The sequence below is a fragment of the Solea solea genome, chromosome 10 (genome assembly GCF_958295425.1).
Source record: "Solea solea chromosome 10, fSolSol10.1, whole genome shotgun sequence".
Taxonomy (NCBI): domain Eukaryota; kingdom Metazoa; phylum Chordata; class Actinopteri; order Pleuronectiformes; family Soleidae; genus Solea; species Solea solea.
Window position 1 is genome coordinate 17946996 of NC_081143.1, and position 27041 is coordinate 17974036.

The following is a 27041-nucleotide window of genomic DNA, read 5'->3' on the forward strand; positions in this document are numbered from 1 at the left end:
GAACTGATTGAATGGCAGCAATTCTGCTCTCTTACAACCTGGGGATGTTTGAGTTTGTGCAAGTCTTTGAAAATAACAATGTTAACATCAGTTCAAGACTTTCTCCGTTTTAAGAGCCTATTGTTCTTTAATCATTATCTGCACCAAAACCTTGTAATTTGCTCCACTTACCTGCTCCCGCGTCTGACACCTTCACTGCCTGCTGCTGGGTAAAAGGGACAGGAGAGGAATGAAAAGTTTGCTGCAAGTTAAATGGATAAAATATTTATCTTTAGGCTGCCTGAACCTCTGGTGAGTTTTGAAAAGAATACAAAAACAGTAAACAACTAATGAAATGGAAATCTAGAACATCATATAAGCTTTAAGGGGAAACATAATACCCGGAAGAATTTCTTTATTCTCCCTCTCTGTCTCTGTTGTCTAAACACGCTCTTATCCTCCACTGTAAACACCCCAGACAGCAACAGACGGTGCTTTAAAGGACATTTCTAGGGATGAAGGTTATGGCTACGGATACGGATCCAGATTTAGAAAGAGACAAAATAAATAAGTAAATAACATTGTTAGATAGGGGAGTGGACACTGTATGAAACTGTGTGCTCTCAGTGGAGGTTTGCACTCTCTGAGTGCTCCCTCTTGTTTATAAGTGAAACAAGTCCTACATGAAAAAATGGAAACCCTCAATTTCTTCATTCAATTTGAACTTTAAGATGAATGGGAAAAAACACCTGAAAACCATTTAGGGGAGGTGAAGGTGGTGAGCTTAATTTGAGGTGAATAAAACTTTCAGATTTCAGAACGGCTGCTCACAGTCAAACATCTCGTGCTGTTGACGACGACGTGCGACATCAAAGGCCCATTAAGAGAAAATATCACAGACTGAAGTGTCTGCTTAATGGCAGATGATGGCGCGAGCTTGTTTACCACGTTCAGTTTTTCTGCCACCTTCCATAATGGAGCTTGTGTGTGTGTGTGTGTGCAAATTCCTTACTGCTTGTCCATCCTCCAGCAACTCCTTCTCGCTCTCATCCGCCAACCGCTGACTCTCTGCCTGCAACCTGAGACACACAGGCTTATTTTCTTAACCCAATCTAAGGCCCATTTCAGACTTAGCATTAACATCTGCCCGTAGAGATACTTGTATATGATAGGATCTGGCGTCCCTGCCATTTATGCAAATACACACTTTTGTCACGATCGCTTGCAAGAATTAGCGGCGCCTTGCAGCAAAAAAGACCTGGCTTTGCGACCTTTCTCTATGGTTTCCTCCCACAGCCCAAAAACACACAGAGGATATAATTGGACACTCCAAACTGACCGTAGGTGTGAATGTGACAGGGAATGGTTGTTTGTCTCTGTGTGTTGGCGCTGCGAGGGTGAACCCCGTCTTTTTGCTTTATGTCAGTTGAGATTGGCGCCAGCAGCCCCCGCATGTGGAGGATTAAGCGGTAGAGAATGAATGAATGAATGAATGAATGAGTGAGTGCAACTGTGCATATGTCAGCATGATTGTGTGTGTGTGTGTGTGTGTGTGCATGAGTGACAGAGAGAGAGAGAGAAAGAGAGAAAAGAGGAGCTGAGTCTCTCAAAGCTCTACTCTCTGCTGTAATAGAGGTTTTAACCTTTAGCAAATATAAATCATGGCCATCAGAGTTAATATTGTGCGGGTGGTTGCAAATAAATTAACATACAACGTGCTGAAAAAACTTGGGTAAGATGATGTCAGCTGAAGAATCTCTAACACATCCCGAGGACAGATTGCATTCACGCAAGCTCAGGAATGTGGACACGTGCCCTTAAATCATTAGACCAGCACCAACTCTGAATGTGATTTCCCTAAATCAGGTCTGAGGAAGCATTCAGGATGGATTGGGAGTGGTTAGACCTGACCCTGAGCACGATCTGCCCGTGATCAGCTCAGTGAGACAGATGTTACTATTCTTTTTCTGAGAGTATTCCTCAAGATTACAACACTGGAGTGTAGATTATTTCACTTGCAATAATCTACAAACCAATCCAGTGTACTCTACTATAATATAAACTAAAATGTCAAAAAAAGAAGAAGCTGCAGCTACAGATATCAAAAATACAGGACATACAACTTCTTTGCTAAGATGTCAGAGGCAGTCACAAACTATATCCTTGTCTTTTAAGCTCTGATCACACACACACACAACTTCAGACACACAGTTGCTATACTTGTCAATGTGCTTTTCCATCTCCTGGGCCTGGGAGCCCCACAGAGGCGAGTGAGGGCTCTGGGCAGCAAGAGACGTCGGGGACAGGGGAGCTCCTTCCATCAGCCACTGGTCCCTTAACGATTTCCTCTGAAGTCAGGAAAAGCAGGTAAGGAAGAGGACACACATGAGAGAGAGAGGGAGAGAGGGAGAGAGAGAGAGATGAGAATGAGTCCACTTTTATTAGTAGTCTGTTGCACAGTGTTACTGAAGCACACTGGATCAGGAATATTTCCAGTCATGTAATGCACAAATCCATTGAGAAAGCAAAAATAAATATTAAACACCGGTGCTTTGTTTTCACAAAGGAAAAATAGATTTTACTCATTAATCAGCAAACAACTCTGGTTGTGTGAGGCCATTGTAAGAAGCAGACAAGCTCACGGAACAGAAGTGCTGATTGGGAATAATACTTTTTTTTAGTATTCCTTTGTTATGTTATTTATTTCACATAATGTCTGGACTGGAGCCACGTCACGAGCAACCAAAGTGGAGGTACAGTAAGAGCAGGCCCTGTGTTTGCTGTGCTGAAGGTTTAACGCTCGAGATATTCAGATTGTTATCCACCATGCAACACGATCAGGGAAGAAGCCAGAGTCATGAACATCTGTCTGCAAGAATACAAGAATAACAGAGAGTCCTGTAGGTCTAACAGAGGTTCCCGGTTCAACATATGGAGTCAGACTGGGATTAAACAAGACAAGTGTAAATCTATAGAGGAAGTATGGCGAGTTCTTCAAAAAGGCTTAATATAGCTGAAAAAACATTGTTTTGTATTGCACACTACATTGTGTGAAAACAATGTTTAGTAGTGTGTCTGTGTATGTATACTGGCTGTTTTGCATGTAGGCTTAATTTAGACAGAATTAGTATGCAGCATGTAATTGGGACACAGCCTACACTTCCTCGATATAAGTGCTGCGATGCAGAAAAACTGTTCTGTGGAAACACCAATACATTCATCAGTTACACAGACAGTAGATTAGAAATAAGAAAGAGTTCATGCAGGCACTATGAATTAAGAAGGTGGGTGACGTGGAAACTGACAAGGTAAAAGAGTGAAATGTGACATGGACACAGAGAGACACGGGGACGGTGGGAGAAAAGTGAAATGTGGTTGTTTGAGGGGGAGGAAAAAAAAAAGAAAAAAAAAAAAGGTGACATCTGTGCCCATGTCACCAGACTTCATCTCAACCACCCAACAGAGAGAACAGCAGCATGAATATTATACACTTTTTATCCCTCCAATGCTCTTCAGGAAATAAACACGGCCCAGTGAATGAGGGTTTGCCTGGGGCTACTTGCATTTCCCTCCTGACACAACAAACCAAAAGCTTTCAAGTTTTATAAAAAAAAACAAAAAAACAAGAGTGTAGTTCTGTGCAGTTTGTCGAGCTAACTGCTTTCTGATTTCAAACTGCATAAGCTATGGTTTTATATTGGTCCTTTTCAACAAGCACATGAATTTTAATAAAAAATGTGAATAAATGCATTTTTTTCCCTCCAAAAAAAAGTCTGAGTATTTCAAAACAAACACATTGTGGAGTAATTTATGAGAACAGTGGCAAACTTCGACAGATTTGAAAAAAAGGAAATCAGCATTTTAACAAAGACAGGAAAAAAAAAAGGGAAAGTTTAACGGGAGCTGAAGTTTCCAAACAAACTTATTGATATAATACTGCACAGACAGACTGAGGTAAGTGATGCTCTTAATTATGAAAATATAGACAAATATAATATTCCACAATGCAAAACTCTGAAAAAGCTGTTCAGCACAGTATAGGTCATCTACAATATATAGGAACTCTTGCACAACAGTTGCACAAAATTTTAACTGCTCAGTTTATTTTTCATACAGTATATACGATACCATTGTTTTGTCGATAATAACAACATCAGTATGACGGCTGTTTTGCAACCACTAGACCTTGGTTCAAATGTTTGTTGTGAGCCACACAGTGAACTTTTGGAAGGTCTGTATTTCTAGCAGAGTATATCTACTCTGGTAAAATAAGTGTATTTTTTTTTTATGCGGATATAACAACGTACACCTTCAGGACAAAATATCGCATCACATCCGCGACAGTAAAGTCAGGGGAAGAGTGTGGAAACCAAAGCTCCCCTCTAACCTATGGCCCATGTTTCCAAAAATGTGGCAACCATTAGAGCCAGTAGCTACCTCCTGACAAGTATCACCCTCACAAAAATCATCTCTGTGTTTTCTCATGCAGCAGAGAACAGGCCTCGCTCTGTTCCTGCCCCTGTGCATTTGACTGGCGAGACGCAGCCGTCTCCAAACTTCCCCGCAGCCCCGGAGCTGTTTATGTGCCGCTGCTTTGTCCTATCACACCCATACATCTGACCAGGGATTAAAGTCAATGTCAACGCTAATGAATTTTACTAAAAGCGGTGATGATAGCGTCTCCTTTGAGAGAGTAAGTGTCGGAATAATAATAATAATAATAATAATAATAATGATAATAATTTAGAATCAGTCTTTAAAGGCTGCTTGCGCACACAGATATTCTGTTCCTAGTGAGAACACGGGTTCATGCCTGTGTGCACACATGAGCAAACATTTCACACAGTTTGAGGAATGTGCCCCCGTACAGTGTAACACAGTGTAGTAGGAAATGGGAAACGGCGATCTGGAAATGATGTGAAAACAATAGAGCAGCTATGTGCCTTTGAGAGAGAGAGAGAGTAAACACTCACATAAAAAACTGATTTCATCAAAGGAAGGCTTGCCTGCAACCTTGTGAGAACCTGGAAGGACCAGGAAGTGCGAAAGGTTGTGCCATTCATCTGTGTGTGTGTGTGTGTGTGTGACTCCTGTTGTATGTAAGGAAAATGTTAAAAATTAAAGTGTCCACACAAAGAATGCAAAACCAATGTGTGTGTGTGTGCATGTGTTTGTACAGGGAATAAATTTGCTTGCTCACGACCTGGAATAAATCTGCAGAGGACCTTGGCTGATATTAAGAATTAAGGCTGTGTGTGTGTGTGTGTGTGTGTGTGCGCGCGTGTGTGAGTATTTGCATCACACCTTGAGCTGCTGCAGTCTGAGCTTCTCCTCCTCCATCTCTCTCCTGACTTTTTCCTGCTCATCCTGCTGCCGACGCTTTTCCTGGAAGAAGAAGAAGAAGAGGAGAGGAGAAGTGGGAGGAAAGGAAATTGCAATAAAACAAGAACGAATGCAGAGGGAGTGCGAGTCAGAGGAGTACGACTTCAGTCAGAGGGAAAGACGGAGCGAAAGAAAGATGGACTCGTAAAGTCAGATCGGCAACGAGCAACATAAAACAAGCCGAGGTAAGTGAATAAAAGAAAGAGGGAAGGGGAAGAGATGGCAGTGAATAAAACATCACAGAGGAAGACTCAAACTTGGACGCTGGTCAGCCAGATGGCGTGGAGGACACTGTCACCACACCATCGGGTATACTCTTTATCCCATAATACCAAGAGCACCTGTCCCCATGGGAACCTGGCGTTGCCTTCGACACCCTGGCTCACCATGTTGCACACTCAGTAAATTATTAAGGGGTTACACACAGCTCCCTGTGCACAGTTTAACGCCTGCACCGTCTCTTTCTTTACTAAGAAAAGTCTGGAGGTGTTTGCTGTTTATGCGTCGATAATGCATTTGTGAAACCGGCCTTCATAGTTTCACTTTTTAACCTTTTTGACCAACAGGTGATGCAGTAAAACTGGTTATATGTTGAAAATGTAGTCATGAAAGGCAAGTAAAATAAAGTGTTATGATCTTTTTTCAAGAAATAAAATGAGAATTGTCAATAAAACTAGGTCCACTGAATGTCTTTACCTGTGGCTACAGTTAGGTTTCTCCAACCGGGATAAAACCTCTGCCTAATAAAATAAATAAAATTTTACTTCATGAATTGCTATTATACTGTATTCATCATTTTGGATGGCTTGCCAAAAAAAAAGATTGTGTAGAAAGTCTGAGCAATCTGTCTTTAAACATATGCCTGCCTTTACAAGCTTGGTACTGTTTCCTCGTCAACAAAAACAACAAAGCTGCCCAAAACACATTAGTTCGGGACAACTTTGTCTAAATGTTTATTTCAACATAAAACATGACTATTTGGTCCAGTTCAAAAGTTAGAATATCTACTACCATCCCAGTGTTGGTATCATGGTTGGTTGGTATGTTACTGCAATGTGATAAATTATTATTTTTAAATAACTGTTACCAATTATTTTGAGATTTTCACTTACAAAAAAGAATCATAAAAGCCTACTTACTATGTGTTAACCTTTTCAAGACTTTTGAAAGAGGGATTTAAGACATTTTAATTTTTTTAACTTTTAGACTTATGAATTCATGCCTTTTAAGACTTTTTAAGGATCCACAGGAACCCTATTTATAGGTAAATACAAGTATCAGATAGGGACTTGGTGTCGGCAAAGATCGGGTCGATATCGGGGGCCAAACTACTGATGGGACATCCTTTAACTAAACCAGTTGCAGAAAGAGACTACACTCATCCATCAGAGTGGGTTGTTGGTGATCATTAACAACCCAAGCCTTTGTGCTTTCAGTGTAAATGTGCTCAATTCATCTCTGCAGTGACGGTGCATCAGAGTGCAACACACAAATCGCACACCTAATTCATCTGTAAACACACAAGTGCGCGTGTGTACAAAAAGACTCACAGCAATGGCCTCCACTCGCAGTTGGTACTTCTCAGCCTCATCCATCCTGGAACCTGCAACACATCAAGGCAGGGACAAAGGTTGGAGATCAGACGTTGAACAAATACAAGACAAGTCAAGTGAATCCATTAATTTAGAATTTACTGTGTTTACTGGCTTGAGAGAAAGAATTCAGGCTATTACTTCAGATGAATCACCTGCTTTTTTCCCTTTTGTAACAGAAAGATTGTGTCAAGAGCAAAAGAGGCTTTTCTGCATCAGTCCACAAATTCAGAGTGCCACCTCTGTTCCATCAGATGTCACAAAAAGAGAGCTGATGGGTGGAAAAACAAATTCAGAGGTGGGATTTCAGCCGTTTCTATTTGGGAAGCATGTAATTAGACAAGTGCTGGGCATTTTGGTGTAAACCTTCATCTGCAGAGCCATCACGACTCAAACAAACTCACAATTCCCACCATCACCAAAAGCTCATCTCCCCCCATTACATCTTGTGCTTCTGATATGGCACAGACAAAATTGACACTAAATGGGTCGACATCTGAGCTCTGAGTTACATGACAGAGCACACACTTGAGTATTCAAAGCAACCTGTTCTCACAAGCTGTAACTCTGCTTTTAGAGAAAAAAAAAACATTAAAAAAGGGCTTCTCAAGAGAGAAACAATACTTATTTTTGGCGCACATTGTAAAGCTGCACAGTGTGGGTTTAATACAAAAGACTGTAATTATAGCAAAATCACTGTTATTGGAAACTGAATGGTTTTTTGTGCAATGGCAGCAATAATCTCGCAGTAAGTGATGGTCCCGCGTGGTGAACAAAGAGTTGTGTCTCACTTCAAAACAGAGGTAACTTTGTTATATCATACTAAAACTTCAGCGATTAACACTCATAGAAAAATGTTCAACCCTAATAATCTATAATGTGTTTGGAGAAGTACAGCTGGTTGTGTCACCATAATATCCTTCATTTCCCTGTCATAGTTAAAGGAATACTTCACTGATTTGCATTTAGCTTTGTATTACTAGAACAATGTGAAAAATTGTGCTGCTTCCCAACCTCAGTTTGCCCTGAGTGCAGAAAAAAAGTGCAGAATTAGTATCACTGGTGGGTACGTAACAAAGAAAAGAATGAAGATATTTCTCAACTCAGGGGAAACTGAGGTTGGGAAGCACAATTTTTCAAAAATACTACCCCTATACTAGTAACACAAAGCTAAATGCAAATTGGTATTCCTTTCAAATCCACCATTCTTCTGGCCTTCTGGGATGCTAGAAAACAGAATCCTAGCGTCTACATCTACTGCCTGGCCTATTTTCTTTTTCCTGCTGATGTAAATGGCCATCTTGGTCGGTGTCCTTTATTTATCTGACATTTGTTTTTGTAGATTTTCCAGAATCCCAGAATGAGCACTTGTTTGGACAAAGTCTCCCCCACAACAACCTTCAACATTTCCTCTTCTGCCATTTTCTATTTTCATGCAGGACAAACCTTATCAACAAGATAATGACAGAGACACAGAACTCAAACACATTTACATCCAGACTCAAGTGCACATTATTATGCACTTTTAAAAACAATGAAAAATACACTTTTCTACAAACAAAATGATGTTTGGTACCCACTTATACACTGCTTACAATCTCAATCTCAGTAGAGCAGATACATTTACACCTAAACTCCAACTGCCGAAGGATTAACTGTGCAAAGCGGGCGTCAAAGGGCAGACATCATTTTCTTGATGGGGAAACAACTTGTGGCATTTCTTTGAGAGGTGAAAGATGATAAGACAATGCACCTTTCAGAAGACGCAGTGGTAGAAACAGAATCTTTTTTTGTATTTTGAATGACTGGAGGTGACGTGACAGCTTAGAGTATAAGCCTCCAGAGTTTGTGAATGCTTGTGTATCATTATCAGCTCTAGGAAAGAGCCTAAAATAGCAGCCAGAGATAAACAAGACAAACACAAACAGAAGCTTTGATTAGGAGTTATTGAGGAGCTCCCCGTAGACACGCGCTGACTTGATAATTAGACACGTCACGGGGAGATTGGAGAAGAGGAAGGGCTGTCAAAGTCAAAAAGTGTTAGAGACTGAAAGTCACGACGGCTAAGAAGAGGAGCCGCAGATAAGACGGCGAGAGGAGAAGGATGTCCACTAAGTGGGACAACAATTCAACAACTGGAATGAGAGAGAAATTAAATATTAAAGCTACATATCATGATTATGCCCAAAGGCATACTAAAGATGGAATTTGCATTCTTGTTTTGGTTCATTTAAAACAAAGCTAACTGTGTCCCCTTAAAGGTAAAAGTTCAAATGAGCTTGAATATTACATCTTTTCAAAATGTCCATATGGGCTCACACCTTAGACTGGGTCATCAATGTTTCTCTATAATACACAATAGGTTTTATGGTCTTTTATGGGTACATTTTAATCTTGTTTTATCCTGCATTAAGGTACAAATGTTTCCTTTGGAGTGTGACTGTACCTTAACTTGCCTACTTGTGTAACATCTCTTTTCTTTTTCAACAAAATGACAAGTTTATGTTGGTTTGTCTAATTGTTATAATATATTTTGAACAGACTGTCAAATGTAATGACTTCCTGCGATAGGCAGCACCTAGCACCTAGCTTTTTTTTAAGTTAATTATCCTTCATATTTTATATTTCATGGAAGTTATTTGGTATCTTTTATCGTCTTTTTTTATCTAAAAATACATAAATAAAACAAATACCATGCAAGGAGATACAGTACAGGAAGAAAGTAGGGAAAATCTGAAAATACTATGGATATTTTTAGGATATAGCATTCGCAAATGAATTAATAACATTCAAGTCGGGCAGCTTTGTCAAAAAGGGTCTCTAAAATCTAATCCTTTATTTTAGTGAGATTCTTTTTCTAGGACAGAGAGACGTGACACATGTGATGTGCAGATATAGAAAGAATCTCCAAAACCAGTAAGACAATATTTTGGCTACAGCCATGCAAGCTTTGCTACAGATAATGGACTTTATTAGGCCGTGTACATATTATAAAACCAATGAGGAGTTTGAATAATGCAAAATCATGAATCTTTTAATCTTCACTGTGAATTTTCACACATCTCCCCCTTGTGTTATTCAAAAACACAAAAACCTGCAAATGTGCGTGCTGCGGTTTGAACAAAAGCTGTCTGTTCAATCATAACACAGCCAAATTCATCAGACGTAATAACAGATCAAAATGGCACAGAGCCATCAGCACAGCTTGACTGTGACAGAATTTAATCACAGCCTCTGGGTTCACCTGGAACACCTCGTACATTTGGGGCTGTTTAGAACTAGGGACTAAAACTGTGTGAAAACGCATGGAGCTGTGAGGTTCTGCAGAGGATCTGACAGACTGAGATCGTTTCATCTCGGTTCACCTGGACAAGCCCCCGAAAACCAGGCGCATCACAGGAAGACTCCCCTGAAATGACTGAAGCCTCACTTTCATTAAAGGAAGGCAGTTTTCACTCGGTATATGGTCATTCAGTTTTCTCCTACACAAACAGTCTGACCTTAAAACACACAAAGTCCAGCTACTCTCCTCACACCCCATCCCCACTGAGTCACATAATGGACTGAAGCAACTATGGTCAGAGACAAAACTATAGGAGGAGAAAAAGGAAATGAAGAAAGATAAAAGCACACGATATCTTTAACCCTCTAATGATCGTCAGTCTGGATTTGTTTTGATTTTATGGCTGTAGAATTGTCAAAAACATGTTCAGTGAGTGAGTGCTTCTGCCTCTTTTTTTCCAAGATAACTTTCACTTTCATTATCTGGCAGCTACTCAATCGTTTTTCAGTCTCGTCAGTCCTGAGGGCTACCGAAATGCAAGTATATGGGCGCAAAGCGTCTTTCTAGAGAAGTAAACATGCCGAATACAATATAACAACAATATAATACATTTTTATTCCAGATTTTTTTTTTTTCTTTCATGGTCGGACAATTGCAGTTGTTGGAAATGACACCCAGCTGGAATTCAGCCATGAATAATTGTATTACTTACTAGTGATAGAGCAATTATTCAATCTCCCAATTAATCAGGATGAATTTGACATCTTGAGACAAATGACTGAACTCACAAGGCCGATCATTTAAAATGTCTCAGACATTGTTTTTATTTTCTGGGTGCAAGTGTATAATACATTACTGTTGAATGAAATGCATTTAAAACCAGACAATTCATCTCACACTTGTATTTCATTAAATTGTTCTTTATCCGATGCAACAGAAAAACAAAAATCCACACAAAATAATACAGGCATATTTTTTTTTTTTTTTTAACAGCCATCAATTTTATTAACACCTATTATTAACACCATTTGCTACTTTATCATGCTTTACATCACTTTCTGCTGAGTGCATTGCGGTTCACACAGGACTCCTCTCTGTGTGACCATCTCCCTCGCAATATCTTTTAAGCTTATTTTATGTGGCCATTTTTTTTTTAACCCAGAAAATGTTGATGAAGGAAAACAAGAGCTGAAGTCTTTGACATTTATGCTTTTCCGATGACACCAACTATTGATAAATTAATTCTCTCAGTTCTAATTTGGTTTGACAAATTAAAGATGGAATGAAAATGATCTCGCAGTCCTCAATACAATGAAGTATTAGTGCTTAACCACACGTACGACAGCCTCAAAACACACTAGGAAAGCTGCCTCTCAGTCGTTTAGTCTTAGTCGAGCTGTCAGCGCGGCTCCTCTGAAAACATTCCAACTGCTCTTGTGCAAAAGGATGTATATTTGCCTTCAGTGTACGTGTGCATGTTTATATAACAGTGTATATTTGCCTAGTTAGGTGCCGTGAAGTGTAGTGACAAGAGCTCTGCGGGAACACACGGAGGAACACGTCGGAAATAGAAAAATGTAAGAACCATTAATTATCACAGCCAAGTATATCGGACTGATTTAAGTACTGTTACCCTGGCTACAAGGGAGAGGCGGCAATAAAGTCAATAAAATAAAAAGAACAATAGACTCGTTCCTCATTAACTTTTTTATTGATCACAACTGAAATGCATAATGCAGGTGAAATTATGTCCATGGTACATACATTGTAAATGCTCGCTTAAATAATCATGGGAGGTTATATTTAATAAAACAATCAGCGGGCCAATTTAAATTCTGGTTTGTAATTCATCACTGCTAATATAAAGGACGGATTTGCCAGGGTATTAGGCAGAGGAAGTGTTTTTCAGCAGAGGAAACAAATCTGCTCTTTTAAAAAGAAAACAAAAGCGCGCAGGCAGAGCTTCACTGTCAATACACACTGTTCATAAAATAACCCACCGCTGACTTTAGACCAAGTGCAGTTACATTCTCTTGCTTCAAGGTTGCAACACGCTTGACCTCAGAGGCCATGACCTCAAGCAGCCCCAACATGTCTTCGGATACGTACGAATACGTTTGACACTGTGTGTTAGATTAAAAAGAAAACGGCCTCAATCTGAAACTAGTAAAGACACTTACTGTACCACTTTGTGCTGCCGGGTGTGACATGAAGGACACATGAGACCAACATTAAATCAGTTGTAAGTCAGTCGGTGTGGGTGGTCTTTGCTGAAGCATGTGGCCAAATGTCACCACCTCCAAGTGTGGTTTGGGCGATCGGATCGGAACTGAGGTGTATTCAGAATTGTGTTTTAAAGTGTCCATAAGCAGATCACTCAGGGTGAATATGAACGCGGCCATATTTAAATAAACTAAACAAACAATAATCTATAATTAGCTTAATACGGAAGCTCCAGCATGGATATGAAAGAACATTTTACAGAGACACAAAAGCCCATGTTTGTTGACTTTGACCCGACAGACACTGGCGGCAGCAGAGCATGACGACCATGAACTTTCGGTCATGAGACTCTGACGAGACTGACCGCAACAAAGGGCACTGTCCAGCCGAGGCTTCTCAACACATCTGGGATAAATTATTGACAAGGTCTCTGATTGAAAAATCAAGGACAAGGACAGTTGAATAAAAAATGAAGAACCAGTTCCAGTCCAAGAAATAATGTTAACGGATTCAAATGAGTGGTAAGACACTGTTGTCAGTTAAAGCAGCGGCTTGAGAACAAAGGGCCCAGAGGAAGAGAAGGCAGCAGAGGCACAGACGCACACTTTGTAATTATTTATAATACCAGTGATTGTTCAAAATAAAACGCTGATGATCACTAAAATGCCTAATAACGGTAAAACATGTCTAAAAAATGTCATGTAGCATTAATTTGTCTAAAAATGAAGATGTTCTTTATGCCAGAAAATAATTGTAAAAAGATGAAAGGCTTCATGTCAACACTGCTTTGATTGACAGACCGGGGAACTCCATCAGTAGTCTGACTCTAAACTAAAGCCATATACTGTAACAATGCATGGCTATTGCCCCCATGCCTAGAACTGTTCTAGTGGAGAAGCATAAGGGTTTGAAAAATGCAAAGCTATTGACATTGGCAAGGTTTTAAACTTTCGATTCAGACAGAATCATATTTTCAGAGAGGTAAAGTATTCCAAGGCCACTCTTAGTTGAAAATATCCTTCCTTATGTTTGGGAACAGGAAGAGCACAAACATTGGTGTCCTCTTGGCGATTAGAGACAGAACATGCAATCGCAACAACCCTGACCTCTGAACTTGTGCATCCTCTGCTGATTCCGTCACACAGGAACAGCTCGTCATAGACAGAAAGCGAACTTACTTACTAAGAATTCACAGACTTTACAGAACTATAATTGGAGACGGAACAATCAAAGAGGAAATCCCTATGAGAGGTTCTGAAGAAGGCACTAGAACTGGACCCGGTTTCCCTCCCTCTGGGTCTTCCCAGTGGGTGTGTAACTGAAAATTTTAATATTATGATATTTTGTGCAAGAAAAATATTCTTCCGCACTGGATCTCAGATAAAGCCCCCTCAGTTATGGGATGGCCTAGGACAATAAGGTCCCAGCTTGCCTCGCCTCAACTCAACACAGTTTGGTTGTGTTCCCATTACAATATAGAACCTCCTCAACGTGGGCGGAGTCGCAAAGTTGCCGTTTCAGTGTACTGAATCTTTAGATTAAGAAGATTAGTTCATTAGTTCAGTTTGTGACATGTCACAATCGCCACTTTCACTCCTTAAATGATGAGATCTTAGACATTTCCTTGGTAATTATTGGAGATGAACCCAAGTTTTTAGGATTTTTGAGTCTTTTTAACTGATCTACAGTTTCGGCATTGCTCATGCCTCCTCCTGTGACGGCACTCTGACCAATCTGTAGCCGGTGGTCTGACGAGACGACGTCACTCACAGTATCAGCTGCGCTAGTGGACTGGACTTCCTGACCCGTCTCCTGCACTACAAAACGAATACCTTTGAGAGAATATGGAAACCATTTCTTGATTCTATCAATGTTTACATTTCTGCTATAACACATTTAAAAACAAACAAAAAAAAAAGAGGAAATCCCTCCCTGAGGGGCTTGAGGGACGGACAGTGTGTCTGAATCGTTATTAAACAATTTCTTATCAGCTATTGATTTTTAGTGGCTTTACAGTCTCTGCAGCAGAAAGGACATTTGTGCAGATGATTTCCTGCTTATCTAGATAGATATAAATGTGACACACATTGAGGAGGGAACAGTATGTGCGTACACATGCACTCTATAGTATGTATGTGCGTCTACGTGCTGCATGGGTGGGTGGTATGGCTGGAATTTGTTTAGCTCGGTTGGTGCTTCTGCAACAGCACACAGCCAAGCTGCTCTTATTGGCAGTCCAGGCTGAGGGTGAATTAAAACACAGCATCCCACTGCTGTGTATAGAGTATGTGTCAGCACGGTAAAACAAAACAAAAACGAAATGTAAAAGTGGGCGAGTCCTACGTCACACATCTAACACAAGTGTTATAGGAATTATCAAAGTCAACAACCTTTGACTTGTTTATCACTTCACCCATGAAGGAAAAGACACTCAAATAACGTGTGTTCTTTTAAGACATCAAAGATGCCATCGCTGTGCTAACCCCATATTTATTTGCATTTTAAATTTGCAGTATAGTAAGCTCGCACAAATGATCACATCTTGCATCAAAAGGCATCACTGCAAGAGGATATGCAAAGAGATCTTTCAACTGGTCCTGCTTTCCCGTGCTTAGAACAAAGCACGTTTAACACGGTTTGACACTTTGACTAAATCATGATGAGAGATGAAACAAACAGACTTTAAAAGGAGCAAAATCCCTTGCTTTCATTTCCTCTCTACATTACAGAGCCATGAAAACAGATTGAGGAGGATCAGTGGTCCTCTGACAGGGACCACACACAGAATAAAACACACGGTCAAAATTTTGAAAGACTCATTTTCATTTCCTGGAGAAATTTAAACCTATTACTACTATAATAGTAGCCAATTCATGCCGTACCTAATCCAACATTCACCCACCTGACACCTTATCCCAAACTCTAACCAGGGCCACAGAAATTATGTTTGTTTAATTTGAATCTTTGGGACCAAAGGTAACAAAAACTTGTGCACACAAACATGCGCATGCACACACACACACACACACACACACACACACACACACACACACACACACACACAGTCCTCATATAATGGAGGAAACGTTTTCACACCTGCATGGCACCTTTTTAGTTTGGTTACTTGGCTTCCATGTGGTCCCACTCTCATCAGGGTGCCATTTGTTTGGGCAGGTATGAACACAGTTAGACTTGGAGGAGGAACAAAATAAACATACCAAGAATCTTTAATGGTCCAAATGAACTGTAGAGCAGGGTTTGACTTTGACTTTTGAAGAAGCATGCAACACTTAATGAATTGAACAAACAAATAAAAGACAAAATTAAAATACAAAAATAAAATATTGATTCAACCATTCAAAAATATTGTATTCTATTTGTTTGAAAATACTCTTTTTGTTTGCAATGATTGGAAATTTTGTTTGTTCTGGACAGACAGACAGTTTAGGTTACTGTTGGCAGAGCACACGATACTGCATGATCACATTCATTTTGTGAGAGGAGAAAATCGTGAATGTGACTGAACTCCAACAGAATATCCAGGTTTAGGGTTTTTTTTTAGCAGTAGAATCCACTTCTGCAACTTTTCATGGTATTTTCAGCCATAGTGCTGTTGTATGAGGCTGTTTTGATTTACTCGCACACTTTTCTCCTTATGCATTAGTCTGTGTGCAGTGAGACAGTGTCAACGCAGGCGACGACAATAAACTGTATATTAAAAATATTAAAAATTACAAACCACAGCTTTAAAGACTTTTAGGCTAGGATTAGCCCTCACACAGTTTCAGGATCATAACAACTTCTCTGGCATCAGATGAGAGCTGATAAGAATAGCATGACAGGCAAATACAGCAGTTTGTGTTGAACAGGTTGGGCGTGAAAACTATGACTTAGTAAGATTACCTTTACCTACCAGGTGTGCCTTACTCTGTGTACTGACGTAGGCCACGCTGTCAGTACACCGTTTGTGCAATCACTAGCTCCTAAGCTAAACAAACACATGAGTGACATCAAGGTTAATGGCTGCACTCTACTTGCATCGCCTTGTGAGCGTGTCTCAATATGGAAAAGGTCGTGATCACCGTGTCAACCAGCTGCTGTCCACAATAAAACACATTAAGTCAGGAAGAATCCTGGGTGACAAAAAAAATAAATCAGCTCCACAGTCATAAAGCTGAATAAAAGACCAAACCTGACGTGCATGGTTATATCTTTGTAGTGACCTTGTCATCCGTTCATCAAATCAGCAGAGAGGCTGCAGAGATTAACACGGTCATCTAGAACATATGCGTGGTGACGCTGAAGGACGTTGCACCATAAAGTTTATATTAGCCAGTCTGGCTTACTGTAAAACAATAATATGCAGAATAGTATAATCAAACTGTGAACAAATGATGACCACGTTCAGTATGTTAGGATATTTTGTGTTAGTTCGACTAGAAGCAGACTTTCATTCATGAATTGTCTACTGTTTTTATCCTCCACATGAGGGTCACGGGGCACTGGTGTCAATCCCAGCTGACATAGGGTGAAAGGCGGGGGTTCACCCTGGATAGGTTGCCAGTCCATCACAGGGCCACATAGAGACAAACAACCATTCACACCAAGACCAAGTTGCCTAATCTCCAAATCTGCATGTTTTTGAACAGTGGGAGAAAACCCGGAGAACCTGGAGAACACATACAGGTAAAGCCACTGGGATTTGAATTACTACTGCTTGTAAACATGAAGTCTCCTGCAGTACATAGAAGAAGAAAAGAGCAAGAAAAACATGGTGGAATATGGTGTGTTTTGGACTGATGAGACCAAATTTATGCTGCCAGCCCAAATAAATTATCATTTTGAAGTTAATGGATGACAGAAAGACACATAATGGCGCTCCACATGCTACCAACCAGCCTCATGCTTCAGTTGTTTGTGCATCTGTGACATAATGGGTCAACTGAGAAATGGTCAACATGAAGTAAAACCATTCAGTAAACCAACAAACTGTGGAGTAACTCTGTGTGGAACATAATGACTGTTGCATTTCTCATCATTTAAAAACAAAACAGCTTTGCAATGAAGGAAGTTCCTCCATTCTTGTTACATGAAAGAAACCCAATACAGGTTATTATGTTGTGTGACTATAATACATATTATGGTTGTATGTTTATAAACATGTTTAAGCAATATATCCTACCAAAACATTCTAAACTGAATGTCCTGTTTGTCCATAATGCTGTGTTGTATATGTTGTCCAGATCAGGTCTCTATTGACATGTGTCTCACAACAAGATCACCTGTATAAATAAAGGACTAACAAAACCATAGCATCAGTATTAGGCTCTTTGTGTGATTCCCTCTCTACATGGTTGTTTTCATTTTTAGACATGGAGTCTTCCATTATTGCTTGGATTCAAACTTTGGATTCTAACCCCACATTCAAAAAAAAACTCTAGAAAATTAAAAGAAAATGTAGAGTTAGTTTAAATTAGTGACGTGATATATTAAACTATAACACCATTGTGCACAGCTTGTATTAAGATAGAGGATTCAATTACTACTGACTGACGTCTTTATCAAAAACTGCTGGAGTGCGTTTGTGTGCAGTGCAAACAGACGCAGCAGATGCTTTTCTGTTGATTTTATAACAACGTTAGCTGTTGAGTGTGTGATGTGCCATATGTCTGGGACTTACCAAATAAATCTGATCAATTATTACTGTAATTATAATTCTAATGAAATTGCATCTTTAAGATTTTTAACTAAACTTAATGTCTCTAAAGTCACAATCAATTCCTTAATGTTTCTATTTATATTTGCTGTACTCCAAACAGCATAAAGGCTGAGTTACTGCTCTTCAATCTGCTACAGCTTCACAATAAATAAATAAATAAAATGTACCCTCAAAATGCACATTAAATTTTACTATGGAGTGGACCATTTGTCAGTGAGCACCGAAATGAACCACTATGGGTAGCAGAACAAAAAAGCAGTTACAATTAGCAGCAAGTACATGTAGAAGAGCTGCAACTTCATAATAACAACCCAATAACATCTGCAAAAAGGCCAATTATTTCCTGGCCTCTCATTTATAAACAACAAAGGTTGTTTGTGCTGGAGTAAAATTCTCTGACCTGTAGTATTAAACCAAACTGGCTTTTACTACTTTTTACTTTTACCAGCAATTCAGGTCTGTGGTCGAATCAACCACAACTTAAAACTTTGAGATGACCACTTTTGTACGTTGTAATTTAAATTGGACAAAAATAGTTATTCATCGTGTTATTTACATTGAGATTAGTGTGTAACGCATCCGTTTCGGCTCACAGCCAGGATCACGTTCAATGTACAATGGGCATTCATCACAAGACACAACGCTGTTAAAGATCAGCTAGGTTTAACTTTGATCTCTCAGCACATGCAAGCTCAGCTCACCAAGGCTGCACACTGCACAGTGCTGTGCCATATTCTTCAGTCAACACAGTAACAAATCATCATAGCAATGGTGCAAACCATTGAACTTAAGTGGTTTCATAGCACAGAGGTGCTGTCGGCCTGTTCTGTCAGAAAGTCCTGGAACAGTTCAGCGCTTAAACGTCGGCTGTACAAGGGACTTGGAGGAAACCCATTAAAACTGAATAGTATACATGTCCAGCAGGCTGGCCAAGGGGAAACCCCTTGACAGCACTAGGAAAATGACAAATCATTTGTTTACTGCCTTGCTATTAGTGTACACACTCCGCTCAGTAATGACTTCAGAGAGGGGGACAGTAGGTGATCAAATGTCCACCCTGTGAGACAGTCTGACTTAATCATTGGTGTTTCTCTTTAGTTTTATCTCCACAAACCGACACTTGACATACACATTAACACTGATTGTAAGAGCATAAACACTGGTTTTGAAACTGAAGTGGAATGTAGAGGTTGTGTAAGGTATGCTTCGCAGACAAGTGGAGATTACAGGCCAGCTCACACTTCATGGGAAAGACACAACAGTGGATCTGAGCCACGATCTGATGCTAACATGTATCTGCAATTGTAACCAAGTTTGAAGTAATTAAATGACACCGAGGAGGAAAAGAGATAAAAATCCAGTGCAAGAATGACCTGTCTCACCAGCCTCACAGCTGAGGTCATGAAAACCAGGGAGCAAATATAAGGATGAGTATGTGCAGATGGAAAGAAAAAAGGAGTCAGAGAAGACACAGGCACATCATGGAAATGGCACTGGAATCCTATGAAGGACCAGAAATGTCTAAACAATGACACAATGTGAATTTCAAGACGGGAAGAGTGTAAGCAGAGCTTAAGACACCTGTTCTGACAAGTCCTGACAAGACGATGTGAGGCAGTGACAAACATTCAGCCTGCATCTCCTCCTGAAACTAAGCTCAACGACACACATCAGCTTCACACTTGGATCCTAAACCACATGTGCCAGCCTTCATTTTGTCATAGTCTCACATGCAGACATTCACTCAGAATCCCAGCAATAATGCTTCCCTAACGCTAAAGTGGAATCTCCATTTCCACTGGGAATAGTACCAAAATAACCAACCAAAACCTTTCCATTTATCGGTATCCTTCCATTGGGGTACCAGAGTAATGGTAGCTAAAAAAAACTCTGCATGGGTATACTGATATTGTTCTATTGCTCTACACAAAAAGTGTCAACATGGGTACTTAGACAATGCATCTTTTTCGGTTACATTTTATTTAGTATAGTAGTTTATCTATGAATTGATGATGTAAGTTGGAGATAAATCAAATATGATTTGGACAGATGCAGTTCATACCTTTAACCAGTCTTTTCAACCAACAGAAGCACTTTACCAAAACTGGCTCTGTTTACTCTGCTCAGCGATGCGTGCCGTCACTGCGGAGCTTCATTCAGACTGATGTCTGCAAGTTTCTTTGTTTGTGCTGCTTCGTGGTTTAATCACTCACAATGCCGCGTATTAGGACGAGGTCCAGCTGTGTTAATGCAAACTAGGTTTTGTCAGGCGGCATTCCCACAGTTCAATAAATGTGAATTTATCAATAAAAAGTTACTGTTATAGTTATATTGTTAAAAATGCAGTTGTACTACTGGTTATGCTTTGACTGAGTTGGCCTTTTTTGACACAACTGCTGCTGTTTGACTTGCTCCTAATGAGTTTTCTTACCATCCCTGTACACATGTTAACAAAATATTTGTTAGTGAGTGTTCTTTTTGCACTCGGAACAAGCCTGTGAAAGACATGCATTGGCTTGCTTCAGTGATGAGTCTGCCTCTATGTGTGCAGGATTAGTGTGTGAATGTGTGTATTTGTGTCTCTCAAACAGGTTTGGAAAGGAATGCAGAACTGGTGTAATCCAGTCTTGGTTCATTTTCACTATTGTCATCCAGTCAAAAGCCTGTAGTCCTGTGTGCCATGGGGCCTCGTAGCGCAGTCACTACAGCCAAATCGGACTCCACATCAGGACGACAAATACACTGCACAGACAGTTACAAATTCTTTTCTAGGTACATTAAAACCAACTCTCTGCATTCATTAAACGTCATTGTTTGAGTCACTTTCAGAAAAAAATAGATACAGTCTAGTCATTCAGTCATTCTCATTATCACTGTGGACACACAAACTGATTTGCAGGTCATTATTAAATAAACTAAATACAGTCACATCATAATCTCTTGATGTTATAGCCGGTGTGACGATGAAGGAGGGATTCAAATTCAAAATGACCTCAAAATAAATTAAGTAATCGCAGCAAGTGCAGCTGTGTAGTATGGATTTAGGAATAAGTATCAAAGACTTATTCATGGTTTGGGATTAGGATAATAGCATAACGTAAACAATATCACAGACTAATGTGCAATGATTTGATTTCACCATTGCAATTAACTCGGTGTCAGTGGGGAAGAGCCATCTCTCCCTTAGGAAACAAACCCAGACAACACAGTTTGTGTTTATCTGATCTCGACTGTATCTGTCTGGGACGTTTAATGAAGTTAGAAAAGAACTAATGTTCATTTAACTAATCTTCCTCTAACAGCCATTTGTAAAAGCATTAAAGGTCAAGAAGGGTTCCCATGACCCAACACTGTGGGGTTTCAATAACTTAGTCAATAGCAGCACTGCGGCTGAAACTGGTTCAGCAGGCTGGTACAGAGGGATTCCTCTTCTCTCTATGGCAACAGAACATGTTAAACCAAGAATATTAACTCATTCATAGGGGAGTCAACATGTTTTCTCCTGACCTGGGGCAGTGAAATAATGGTGACCACCAATGGCCAGACCTTTATGACTACAAAAGGACAAAGGGCATTCGCTCAACACAGACGGCTTTAGCTGCTTGGTGTGCATTTTAGTAGCGTATTGTGTTTTTGACCTCAGACTAAATACTGTGTACACTGGTCAGTGGAGAAGAAGTAAAGGAAGATGTGAACTGCTTATAGTAGTTCGAGCATATGAGGCAGTCAATCCTTCCTGGGTATTCTGTCAAATTAACCAAATAAGATCAGACTTGAAACAAAAAGCAGTATGTAATGTCAAAGACCAGAGTATCCAAAAAGAAAGTGGCTCTGTAATCCAGTGTTTTCAAATTGGTTGTAAAATTACGTAACATAAAACATTTTCTACTATTTGACTGACAAGACAACGTCACACATGACCTGAAGCTTTGGAAGGATGTGTAACATAAGATAATGTTCTGGATTTGCTCGACTGTGACAACACAAAATCTCTCACAAAATATACACACAACAAAAGTGGACTTACGTATGCCCTTCCTTAACCTGAGAGATGTTGAGATGGCTCAATTGCTGCTGCCTCACTGAATTAATGAATACATTCAACAAAAAAAAAAAATGATAACAAAGAAATAGGTAAGCAGCTTCGCAGTTCCCTCACAATAGCTTTGCTGCTCCATGTTTGCATGGGAAAAAAAAACTTGTATCAGAGTGCATCCTCTCTTCAGACCAACTGATTCAAAGACCAGTTTGGCCTACTTCTTGGCCGCAAGTGTCAGAAGACCTGCTGTCAATAATCGCTGCATTCGAAATGCACATCTCCATTTAAAATGATGTATTTGTGCATGCAAAATACTGTGTATAAATGGCCCCAATGCAGTTCTAGTACAGTCCGGTCTTGCAATAAATCACTGGAGACTAAGAAAAAAAAATGCTTCTAATTGACAAGCCACTAGTCTGCAGAGATAATTTTTCTTTACAGAGACTGCAATCTCTGACTAGACCTCAAAAGGTACAGTATTGTGCTAAAGTCTTAGGCCATCGTTAGGTTTGTTGTTTTAGCAACGCTTTTAATGACCATTCAGTATAATGATTTATCCACCACTTTCTTGGACCGCATCCAGAAAATACAAGAAACATGATTGCATTTTTAAAATAACACATTTTTCTTGGAAAGAAAACCCCATAACTTCTACATGTTAAAGTGTCAAGTATATAGTGTGGCCTACTCTTACACTTGAATAATGACATGACCCCAGCTCTCTCAAACCTGGAGTGAAAGCCAAATTAATTTTATATGTAAAATCTGTTTGTTCTACTTTGTCTAGAAATATTTGCGGTGAAAAAGAGCTTTTACACCAGGTTTATACAAGACATGCTTGAGCATTACATACTAAAACGCAGTGACAGCTTGCCAAAATAAAAGGCCAACTTTCAGTCACATCATTCCAATCCAAATGCCAATGATCACAGAATTTGACATAAAAACAACAAAGCTGGAGGTGCCCCGAGACTTTTGCACACTACTGTATATTCACAAGTAAGACAATGATAAACACAAGGAAGCCAAGAAGCTGAAGAAGTTATAGTGTCCGACCATTACCTTCATAACATAATGTATTACCTAACTGTCTAAGCCTCGTCTGTTTGACTAATACATTGTTGTCCCGTGTCAAAAGAAGGGTATGTGTGTACAACATGAAGCTAAATGTTTTTCTCGGCTCCACCTCCTCCTCCTCTCACCAAATGTCAGGTAGGATTTTGGAGGCGTTAAGTCAACAGATCATTGCAAATGAAAGGAATACCACACTCAAAAGCAGCTGCAGAACACCAGCTCAACAGGTTGCAGAGGGGGAAACTAGGGATGTTGTCTCCATATTAGTTAAATTAGCTCAGGAGCTCTCATGTACTTATCAGGCAACTGTTCTATGAATGTATTCAAAAGGTATTTGAGAAAATGACTTGAGGTAAATAACCCTAATGGTCATCAATAGTTGACTCTGAGACTAAATATCTTTCATTAAAAGCCTGCATATTTAACTAATCTAGAGACTGAACTACTGTGTTTACAAAGCAAGAAGAGGTCATGTTGTTGCAATACATGGAGAGTAGTATGCAGATTTTGTTTTAAAGCCAGGCACATGCTAATGACTACATTAAATACTACTACTATTAAATATTGTCTTCTGGTACATTACATGCTTCATTCTTTCCCAAAACATTAAAGCGGTGAGCAAGCAAAACACTAACCTACACTTTGTATAAAGTACAGTATTACTCGAGTTCTCTCAGCACACAAGCTCTCTATCATCAAAAGAAATATTATCCTGCGTGATGGCAAGTGCCTTGATCATCCGTTTCCAGGTGTACCATATTTGTGTCTGCGCCACTGCCGGAGTCTAATCTGCTTAGCCATAATAATAACAGCCTAGAGCGTGGTGTAATTGTGCGACGTATACAATGACAGACAGACCAGTGATATAAATAGCGGCCGTGTAAAATGGAGCTCCGACACACTTGCACAGCAGCACAATGTGGTGGAAGTTTACTTAATCAAGCGATGCTTAAACTAACAGCGTGTATTCTAAACTGTGACCAATGAAAACAGTTGAAATATGGAAATGTAAAATGTAGCAGTGCTCCTGCTGAAATCTATCCATCACCCAATTTACCAAGCAAAGAATTGGTGGATTTCATCACTCCAAGCTTTTTTCTCTGTCCTTTTATCTTTCACTTAAAAAAAAAAATATCTCCCTCCGCCTTGACAGAGTCCAACTCCCTCTTGTTCTCTTCAACTGCATTTGAAAAGATAAAACTCTCTCTGATTGGTGGTGCTGACGACCACGCAGTTTCAGCTGTTCTTTGATCTGCCTTTAGCAGCTATCTCGCCTACTCTACCCTTTTGCACATTTGGGTAGTTTTCTGCACATCTAAAACCAAAACAAACTGCTTAGGAAGTGACAAGCATGTCCACCTGAGCTTTATGTTATATTTCGTTATGCAGCAAAGCTAAAAACCTTTCAGCTGAACAACAAGAAACATGCCAACAGATGAGGACAGCGGCTTACTTTTCAGTTACCTTCAATCTGGCTCATTCCCTGTGCACAAATCACTTTAGTTACATGCAAAATATCACATTTAAGAGGGATAAAAAGCTCTGTGACAAGATGGCCTTAACTTGTATTCAACAGGGATGAACTAGGGATGATATAGTCAAAATCACTGGACCAAAAAAGTAAAATGTAAAATGTAATACTACCCAAAAAGACAACATTTCACAAATCCTTCACTGAACAGTCAAAACATTTTTGGATGTTGCGCGACATTTGTTATACAGTTGGAGCATTGTTCTTTTGAAATGCATCAGCACGGATGTGTTAACATCTTAAATGACTGTATCAGACTCATTTACATGCACAGTTTAATCGAGCACAGGCCGTAGTCTGACTAAGTCAGGCAATCGGAGAACTTGCTGAAAATGAGATTTATTGGCCTCCGCAGGTGGAGCTGTATGTCTCTAAGTTTCTGTATGTCGAACGGTGAGATGGATTGTGCTGTGGTTCTGTATGTTTCGTACCTGCTGTACATGTTAATCGTGATATAAATTAAATCGAGCATGGCTCCTGTGGTTGCGGAGTTGTCCAAAAAAAGACGCCACCACTGTATGGTTTCTGATCAACAGTACTGCAGTTTATACGTCGTCTCCTTCTGGGTCAAATGTTATTGCATGCACAAGAACACCAAGTCTGACTCCAGTCCAACTAATCGTATACATGCAGTAATCGGACTATGAATCGCATTATCCAGGTATGTTAGTCTGACTAAGACTAATGTGTTTACATGACATTAAGAAAACCAAATGATTGTCTTAGTCCAACTAAAATCTGACTTTTAACATCGATAATGTCAATAAATACTGAAGGCTGTGAGATCAGTATTGTACCAGAAGTGGAATCCGAGTGATCCTCTATGTGCAAATTCTCTTTGAAACCATAGGCAGAAACATGTTAACAAATATTCAAGGAATGCACCCTTTCCAGAAACAATAATTAAGCCAGAGGTGAGTAACACTCCTGTGAATGGTGGCCTCAAGGCCCTCAGTTCCTCAGCCTGACAGAAGAGGAGCCATGTCAGGAACTCCTGCTGGGACCTTTGCTTGTGAAAAAAAAAGTATGCTGTGCTGCATGCTGAGCAGCATTTGTTTGATGTGTTGCAAGTCAGAAACTGGCTCCTCAGTCAAGCTGAGGTTAAAAGTGATGAAGCAGCAGTATATATTTTTTTGCCACAAAGCAGGTGAGTCATAAACTGTGAGTCAGACAACAAATGTGTGGTTTATCAACTTGAGATCCTGACTGCATGGTGTGTGTGTGTGTGTGTGTGTGTGTGTGCAGCAGCAGCAGCAACAGCAGCAATAGACTTGTCAGAGGACAACCTCAGTGTTTTCAACTCTGCATCTACTGTCAAACTGTTGCAGGCTTTTGCATATAAGTCACAGATGTGTGTACAGAAGTATGTTTTTAAGATAAAAAAAACACAAACATAGTTCAACTGTTATCTGTGTCAAGGGTGTGCAAGAATTTGAAAGTAGCCTTTATGGGGTCAAATACAAGTTTTACTCCTTTAAAAAAATAACAGTTTGGTTGGCAGTGCTGATCAGACACACAGAGGTCAGAGGAGTCAGTAGCTGCTGGGTCTCTGACTGCAGCTCATTTCCTCCACTTGGCTCACTTTCAAAAGGTGTCAACCACCGACCACGTACACCACAACATTGTTCAAACTCAAGCAGAGCACAGTTAAAAAAAAAATAAAATAAAAAAAAAAAATCGATATAATAAAAGGCAACATGCGCTTACCTGTTCAAGCTCGGCCTCGTGAAATGTTCCAAGTCCAATGTTAAAGGGGAGAAGGGGAAAAGTAGATCCAGAAAACCCAGAAAACCGAGGCAGAGGACGACTCTAGCGTCTGAACTCGTGGAGCTGTACACCTGAATTGTTCCTCTGTGCTGAAGCAGCTTCACGAAGCACGAAACTCGTCACATGAACACCGGCAGACACGTCCTCGAGTTCACCAAACTATTACTGGTCTACTATTAAACAGACTACACACACGCGCGCGCGCGCGCGGAGAGAGAAAGAGGAGGGGAAGAAAGTCGCGGCATCGACTCCGTCAACGAGGGAAAGCACAGATATGATAGTGTGACGGAGAAGCTCGGGTCGCCTCCCTGCGTTTATGCAGCCGTCGGTGAATGGAGAGGGTCTGACCGGTGGTTGGTTACCTGACTCCACTCATTACCGCGAGGGCAGTCCTCCTCTTCTCCTCCTCCTCCTCCTCCTCACAGCAGCAGCAGCAGAGGCAGAAGCAGAGG

The 27041-nt window shown here is 40.1% G+C and overlaps 1 protein-coding gene across 4 annotated transcripts in view; it reads right to left on the reverse strand.

Moving 5' to 3' along the window:
* palm3 (paralemmin 3) overlaps window positions 1–26982 on the reverse strand; it is a 32290-nt gene extending 5308 nt beyond the window's left edge. Inside the window, exons 1-6 of one of the 4 annotated variants that reach the window (XM_058640565.1) lie at window positions 26530–26982; window positions 6912–6964; window positions 5284–5364; window positions 2200–2327; window positions 992–1058; window positions 172–241 (exon numbers count right to left, since the gene is read on the reverse strand). In XM_058640565.1, coding sequence (XP_058496548.1) covers window positions 172–241; window positions 992–1058; window positions 2200–2327; window positions 5284–5364; window positions 6912–6956 — 391 coding nt within the window. In that variant the 5' untranslated portion in view covers window positions 6957–6964; window positions 26530–26982. Of the gene's footprint in view, window positions 1–171; window positions 242–991; window positions 1059–2199; window positions 2328–5283; window positions 5365–6911; window positions 6965–12416; window positions 12506–26529 lie in introns of those variants that run through there. The other 3 variants (XM_058640564.1, XM_058640563.1, XM_058640562.1) reach the window with 3 other exon arrangements.
* Window positions 26983–27041: the final 59 nt, after the last annotated feature.